The 7,521-nt window shown below is 55.2% G+C and overlaps 1 protein-coding gene across 1 annotated transcript; it reads left to right on the top strand.

Moving 5' to 3' along the window:
- Position 1: 1 nt before the first annotated feature.
- Positions 2-6,789, top strand: GDI1 (GDP dissociation inhibitor 1; the record flags this gene model as incomplete). The annotated part of the gene is given in 10 exon segments (XM_006166990.2): positions 2-109; positions 242-341; positions 470-604; positions 1,112-1,310; positions 1,559-1,690; positions 4,487-4,586; positions 4,945-5,116; positions 5,411-5,555; positions 5,666-5,720; positions 5,810-6,789. Coding segments are annotated over 10 exon segments (1,299 nt in total), but the record flags the coding sequence as incomplete, so codon positions are not given.
- Positions 6,790-7,521: the final 732 nt, after the last annotated feature.

Below are 7,521 nucleotides of genomic sequence, written 5' to 3'. Positions count from 1 at the left end.
GGAATGCATCTTGTCGGGCATCATGTCTGTGAACGGGAAGAAAGTGCTACACATGGACCGGAACCCCTACTATGGGGGTGAGAGTTCTTCCATCACACCCCTGGAGGAGGTGAGGCCGCCTGGGCCCAGGCCCATCTCATAGGGGAGGGGGTCGAAGTGGCTCCCCAGGCTTTCTGGGCAGGAGAGTGGGAAAGGGAGTGCTAGATCTTGAGGCCTCTTTTTTTCTCCCTACTGCTTACAGCTCTATAAGCGTTTTCAGTTACTGGAGGGGCCCCCTGAGTCGATGGGCCGGGGCCGAGACTGGAATGTTGACCTGATCCCCAAATTCCTCATGGCCAATGGTGAGGGAGATGAAGGAGGTATTGTGGGGAAGGGTGATTGGGCAGACCAGAGGAGGGCCAGGCTCCAGAGAAGGGCAGCAGGCCAGCTAGAGCTTTGGGGGCTGTGCTGATGCTTCCCCCCTCCACAGGGCAGCTGGTGAAGATGCTGCTGTACACAGAAGTGACTCGTTACCTGGATTTCAAGGTGGTAGAAGGCAGCTTTGTCTACAAAGGGGGCAAGATCTACAAGGTGCCGTCCACCGAGACTGAGGCCTTGGCTTCCAGTGAGTGTGGGGCCTCTGAGCTAGAAAATAGAGGGGTGGGGGATGGCAAACTATTCTCAGGATGGGTGGCAAGGGAGCCATCTAGAGCAGGGTGGCCCCTGGGCCAAGTCACATTCTCCACATAGTACCAGAGGCCCCTTGCTCTGTGTCTCCACACTGCCCAGTGCTTTGTCTCCAGGCTGGTTGCCAGGATGGAAATCCACATACAGAGTGGGTGGGGAGGAGGACTCCTTTTGGAAAGACCTTGACTTTTGGTAAGGGCTCTACTAGACCCCAAAATATCCTCACATGTTGGAGCCAGGTGGGCCCTCAGAGCCTGCCTGGCCCAGCCCCCTCTTGGTATATATAGGTAGGGAAATGAGGCAAGAAGGGTAAAGGACTTAGCTGATCTGAGGCCCTGGGACAGGGCTTAGCTGGCGCTAGGGCACCTGCTTTCTTGGTCTGTCCTGGCAGGAAGATGAATTGGTCCCAGTGGTGTTTAGGGTCTCCTAACCCTGCCTTCCTCAGATCTCATGGGTATGTTTGAGAAACGGCGCTTCCGTAAGTTCCTGGTGTTTGTGGCAAACTTCGATGAGAATGATCCCAAGACCTTCGAGGGTGTCGACCCCCAGACTACCAGCATGCGTGATGTCTACCGGAAGTTTGACCTGGGCCAGGATGTCATAGATTTCACTGGCCACGCCCTGGCACTCTACCGCACTGACGAGTGAGGGAGGAAAAGCCGGCATGGTGGCAGCTCCCTTGCCCTGCTGCACCCAACCCCCTTCCCCTCCAATCCCTGCATCGCTCATGCTCAGCCACAGGCTCACCTGTCGCCTTTTCCATCCTTCCCCTGCATTTGATCCCCTCTTCCCCAGGCCATCCAGCGGGCTGGGGAGGTTACCCTGGTGCCTGTGTGGGGGTGAGGTGGGGGTGGTGCTGTTGGAACATCTTCTCTGACCTCTGTCCCCCCAGCTATCTGGACCAGCCTTGTCTTGAGACCATCAACCGCATCAAGTTATACAGCGAGTCCCTGGCTCGATATGGCAAGAGCCCGTATTTATACCCACTCTATGGCCTGGGTGAGCTGCCCCAGGGTTTCGCAAGGTGAGGGCATGGCTTTTCCCAGTGGACATTACTGAGTCAGACCATAGGCCAACAATGAGTGTGTAGCATTTGCTACTCTTGAATCGCGATTGTTACTCACTTTGCTTCATCCTTGAGTGAGGGTTGCAGCCCCAATGCATTGAAGTGCAAACTTGAAGAACCAGGTCTCTGTAAGTGGGTGGCTCAGCTTTTAGCAGCACTAGGACTGGGCGACAGGTGCTGGAACCTTGAGTCAAAGCTGAGCTGGAATTCCTCTGGAGAGGCCTTTGTTCTGGTCTGCAGACTGTTTCTGTGTGGGGCTGCTCCCTCAGGCCACTTCTGGCCATTTGCAAAATATTTGGAGTGGCAGCTCTAGAGAGGAAGGAGCATGCTAAGGTGGGTCCAGAGTTTGTTTTTTTTTTTTTTTGGGGGGGTTTTCGTTACAGGGCACATGCGTTCGAAAGAGAGACAGAAAGTGAGAAATCACCCCCTAGGTGGGATGACCGCACCGCAGTCCCTTCTCCTCCATTGTCCTCTGGGGATCTTGGGCATGCACAGACACGTGCCTGGTGTGAGTTTTAAGCCACCGGGTCTGGGACTCAAACCATAGTCAGCCGGGGCCGAGACTGGAATGTTGACCTGATCCCCAAATTCCTCATGGCCAATGGTGAGGGAGATGAAGGAGGTATTGTGGGGAAGGGTGATTGGGCAGACCAGAGGAGGGCCAGGCTCCAGAGAAGGGCAGCAGGCCAGCTAGAGCTTTGGGGGCTGTGCTGATGCTTCCCCCCTCCACAGGGCAGCTGGTGAAGATGCTGCTGTACACAGAAGTGACTCGTTACCTGGATTTCAAGGTGGTAGAAGGCAGCTTTGTCTACAAAGGGGGCAAGATCTACAAGGTGCCGTCCACCGAGACTGAGGCCTTGGCTTCCAGTGAGTGTGGGGCCTCTGAGCTAGAAAATAGAGGGGTGGGGGATGGCAAACTATTCTCAGGATGGGTGGCAAGGGAGCCATCTAGAGCAGGGTGGCCCCTGGGCCAAGTCACATTCTCCACATAGTACCAGAGGCCCCTTGCTCTGTGTCTCCACACTGCCCAGTGCTTTGTCTCCAGGCTGGTTGCCAGGATGGAAATCCACATACAGAGTGGGTGGGGAGGAGGACTCCTTTTGGAAAGACCTTGACTTTTGGTAAGGGCTCTACTAGACCCCAAAATATCCTCACATGTTGGAGCCAGGTGGGCCCTCAGAGCCTGCCTGGCCCAGCCCCCTCTTGGTATATATAGGTAGGGAAATGAGGCAAGAAGGGTAAAGGACTTAGCTGATCTGAGGCCCTGGGACAGGGCTTAGCTGGCGCTAGGGCACCTGCTTTCTTGGTCTGTCCTGGCAGGAAGATGAATTGGTCCCAGTGGTGTTTAGGGTCTCCTAACCCTGCCTTCCTCAGATCTCATGGGTATGTTTGAGAAACGGCGCTTCCGTAAGTTCCTGGTGTTTGTGGCAAACTTCGATGAGAATGATCCCAAGACCTTCGAGGGTGTCGACCCCCAGACTACCAGCATGCGTGATGTCTACCGGAAGTTTGACCTGGGCCAGGATGTCATAGATTTCACTGGCCACGCCCTGGCACTCTACCGCACTGACGAGTGAGGGAGGAAAAGCCGGCATGGTGGCAGCTCCCTTGCCCTGCTGCACCCAACCCCCTTCCCCTCCAATCCCTGCATCGCTCATGCTCAGCCACAGGCTCACCTGTCGCCTTTTCCATCCTTCCCCTGCATTTGATCCCCTCTTCCCCAGGCCATCCAGCGGGCTGGGGAGGTTACCCTGGTGCCTGTGTGGGGGTGAGGTGGGGGTGGTGCTGTTGGAACATCTTCTCTGACCTCTGTCCCCCCAGCTATCTGGACCAGCCTTGTCTTGAGACCATCAACCGCATCAAGTTATACAGCGAGTCCCTGGCTCGATATGGCAAGAGCCCGTATTTATACCCACTCTATGGCCTGGGTGAGCTGCCCCAGGGTTTCGCAAGGTGAGGGCATGGCTTTTCCCAGTGGACATTACTGAGTCAGACCATAGGCCAACAATGAGTGTGTAGCATTTGCTACTCTTGAATCGCGATTGTTACTCACTTTGCTTCATCCTTGAGTGAGGGTTGCAGCCCCAATGCATTGAAGTGCAAACTTGAAGAACCAGGTCTCTGTAAGTGGGTGGCTCAGCTTTTAGCAGCACTAGGACTGGGCGACAGGTGCTGGAACCTTGAGTCAAAGCTGAGCTGGAATTCCTCTGGAGAGGCCTTTGTTCTGGTCTGCAGACTGTTTCTGTGTGGGGCTGCTCCCTCAGGCCACTTCTGGCCATTTGCAAAATATTTGGAGTGGCAGCTCTAGAGAGGAAGGAGCATGCTAAGGTGGGTCCAGAGTTTGTTTTTTTTTTTTTTTTGGAGAGGTTTTCGTTACAGGGCACATGCGTTCGAAAGAGAGACAGAAAGTGAGAAATCACCCCCTAGGTGGGATGACCGCACCGCAGTCCCTTCTCCTCCATTGTCCTCTGGGGATCTTGGGCATGCACAGACACGTGCCTGGTGTGAGTTTTAAGCCACCGGGTCTGGGACTCAAACCATAGTCAACTACATGGGAGTCCAGCAACATAGCCATTACACTAACTGCTGGTCCCGGATCCAGAGTTTGTGACAGTGGCAGCTGGGATGAACCACATGGTCTCCTGATCTCTCCTGCTTGGGGTAACCTTCTCTGCACCTCAGTGGAAAGCGGCGTGCAGTGTCCTTGGGCCCTGTGTTTCCTGGGGTAACGTTCTTGTCACTCTCCTTTCATAGGTTGAGTGCCATCTACGGGGGCACATATATGCTGAACAAACCTGTGGATGACATCATCATGGAGAACGGCAAGGTGGTGGGGGTGAAGTCTGAGGGAGAGGTAAGCCTCACCCGCAGTGTAGCGCGGTGATGTTCCCTAGCCTAACTCACTGGGCTGCTTCTCTGCAGTCCTGAGGGCCTCAGAGCTTAGAATGGGAGGTCCAAGAGAAGTCTGTGTACCATGTCTGTTGGCTGGAGGTAGCTCTTAAAGGTCACCTGCTTCGTCAGTGGTGCAGAAGTTGTTCTGCTCACAGTGGCTCAGCAGGGGGTCACCAGCCTTATATGTCAGTTTGCACCTCTAGGCTGCCTTGGGCTGCCAGCAGGATAGAGGTGACAGTGCAGAGGAGCGCCCCCATCCAGCCCCATGACCCCCTGAGGCAGTGATCTGATAGGGACAAGGCCTTCTGGTGCCTTTGTAGGTGGCTCGCTGTAAGCAGCTGATCTGCGACCCCAGCTACATTCCAGACCGTGTGCGGAAGGCTGGCCAGGTTGTCCGCATCATTTGCATCCTCAGCCACCCCATCAAGAACACCAACGAGGCCAACTCCTGCCAAATCATTATCCCCCAGAACCAGGTCAACCGGAAGTCAGGTAGGCTGGCCATGGTGTGATCTCCTCCCACATCTTCTCTTCGTGGTTTCTCTGCCTCTCGCCATCAGCCTTAGCATTCCCCCCATGACTCTTCCACAGAAGAGATGGGACCTGCATTACACTCACCATCACTTTGGGCCTCAGGGATTGGGTGGCCTGGATTCTTTCCTTCAGTAGGAGTTGACAGCCTGTGTGCTGCCCACCCACTGAACAGGGCTGGTGAGGGGCAGGTGGCTGGAATTGTGCCCTGCTCCCTAAGAGCCTCTCAGAATTGACAGCTCACTTCCTGGGCAGACATCTACGTGTGCATGATCTCCTACGCGCACAACGTGGCCGCACAGGGCAAGTACATTGCCATTGCCAGCACCACGGTAGAGACCACCGAGCCTGAGAAGGAGGTGGAGCCAGCATTGGAGCTGCTGGAGCCCATCGACCAGAAGTGAGGGGCTGGGCAGGGACCAAGGCGGGGAGCCCAGGAGCTGGGGGGTGGGGACCAGGAGGGTGAGGCCTGTTATGAGGTCTGTCTCCTCCCTTTCCTCTGCCCCTCAGGTTTGTGGCTATCAGTGATTTGTATGAACCCATTGATGATGGTTCTGAGAGCCAGGTAAGCAGCTTGTCCTGACCTTGGCTCCTGGTTGTCCACCCAGGTCCCTCCCCAACTCACCTGGGGCCCTGGGCTCTGGCACTTTCCAGGTATTCTGTTCCTGCTCGTATGATGCCACTACACACTTTGAGACCACCTGCAATGACATCAAAGACATCTACAAACGCATGGTTGGCTCAGCCTTTGACTTTGAGAACATGAAGCGCAAACAGAACGACGTCTTTGGAGAAGCTGACCAGTGATTGCTGACCCTCCTGCCCCTGCTGCCCTTCCCCACCTGTCTGTTCTCCTCAAGGGCTGGGGAGACAGCATGGCTGGGTACCCCTGTTCCCAGCATCCTCTGCTTCCCCCACCACATTCCCATCACCCACCCCATTGATTCACTGACCAAGTCTTTAACCTTTGCAGTGGTTTGGGAGATGGGGGGTTGGATAGCATCCTCTTTTTTGGCCCTTCTTTATCCTAGGAAAAGAGGGTTCCTTTTCTTGTGTGTGTCTTTCCTCCCACCCCTTATCCTTCTGCTCTGTTTGGGAAGAACGTGGAGGAAAAGCTGACTTCTACCCCCACCGCTCTTATCCCACTGTAGTGGCCTTTGGAGATACCCCCTGCATCCCCCACCAGCTCTCTACCGTTGGAGAGAAGGGGTCCTCCCAGCACAAAGTTGTATTCCTTTCTCCTTCCCTCTCCCCTCTCCCCTAATTTATTCTAATTTATTAACTTGGGCCCACCCCTCTGAGCCTCTGGTGCGGCCTACGGGTTGCAGAAGGAGCTGCCCAGGCCCCTCTCACCCCTGGGTAGCCTCTGAGGGGAGAAGGTGGGCATAGCCCATTGGAGGTTGTTCTTGCTGTTCTGTTTCTTGTCTTTGTGTTCTCTGGTACTTGCTGAGAGAGAAGAGATGGGAGCAAAGCAGAAGGGGGTGGGGAGTGGATCCACACCCTTGAGCCCGCCCTATGCCTTTCCTTTTGTGGTGGGAAACCCTTATCTCGCAAAGTGAATGTGTCCCCATCCCCAACCTCTAGTGTATTTCACAGAAAACAGAACCTCCCAATAAAGTTGTGTTGAAACCTGAGCCTGGATCTTTAGGTATTTCACGCCAGAGCTGTGTGCCTGGCTGGGCCTAGCTTCCCTCCACTCTGTGAAAGGGGACATTCTTCGGGGGGGGGGTGTTTGTTACAGAGAAGAAGATGAAGTCACATTGACCCATCTAAGGCCACCCACTTGAGTGCTGGGATGAGGACTGCAGACCTCAGGGGTCACTGCAGAGGAAGTTAGGGGGACCTGAACCTGCCCCCCTCCTGTGCCTTGTGGTCAACTTCCAGGAATTGGAAGGGGTTAGGGCCCTAGCCTCTGGGTCTCCGGAGGAAGTAGGGGGAACTAGGAGCCAGCCTCTGACCAGAAAAAGCATAGGGGTTAGGACCAGCCTTGGGTGGGAGTCAAGGTGAAGCAGGGCCATGGGGTACCAGTTTCCAGGCCAATTTGGAAGGAAGCAGGGGGAAACCAAGTTCTGGATTAAGAAGAAGCTAGGGGTGGGGGGAGGGAGCTCACCCGCTGGGCCAGGAGGGGCCAGCACCACAAGTGGTCTGACCTTGGGCCCGGGCCAGCCTTGGTGTCTCCTAGAGAAGAGGACTGGGGGCTGGCAGGTGGGGTGGTGGTTAAAGGTGCTGGATCCCACAGGGCCCACTGCAGTTCGAGTCCCGGACCTGGCAGCTTGCTTTCTCGCCTTCCCTTTGTCTCTGGTCAAATTAAATAACAAATGGAAATAAATTCTTTAAAAAAAAAAAAAGAGGACTGAAGGCCCAGC

The sequence above is a fragment of the Tupaia chinensis genome, unplaced genomic scaffold, assembly GCF_000334495.1.
Source record: "Tupaia chinensis unplaced genomic scaffold, TupChi_1.0 Scaffold144382_1, whole genome shotgun sequence".
NCBI classification, from domain to species: Eukaryota; Metazoa; Chordata; class Mammalia; order Scandentia; family Tupaiidae; genus Tupaia; species Tupaia belangeri.
Note: the sequence above shows the minus strand (reverse complement) of the source record. Positions and strands in the feature narration are given on the sequence as shown.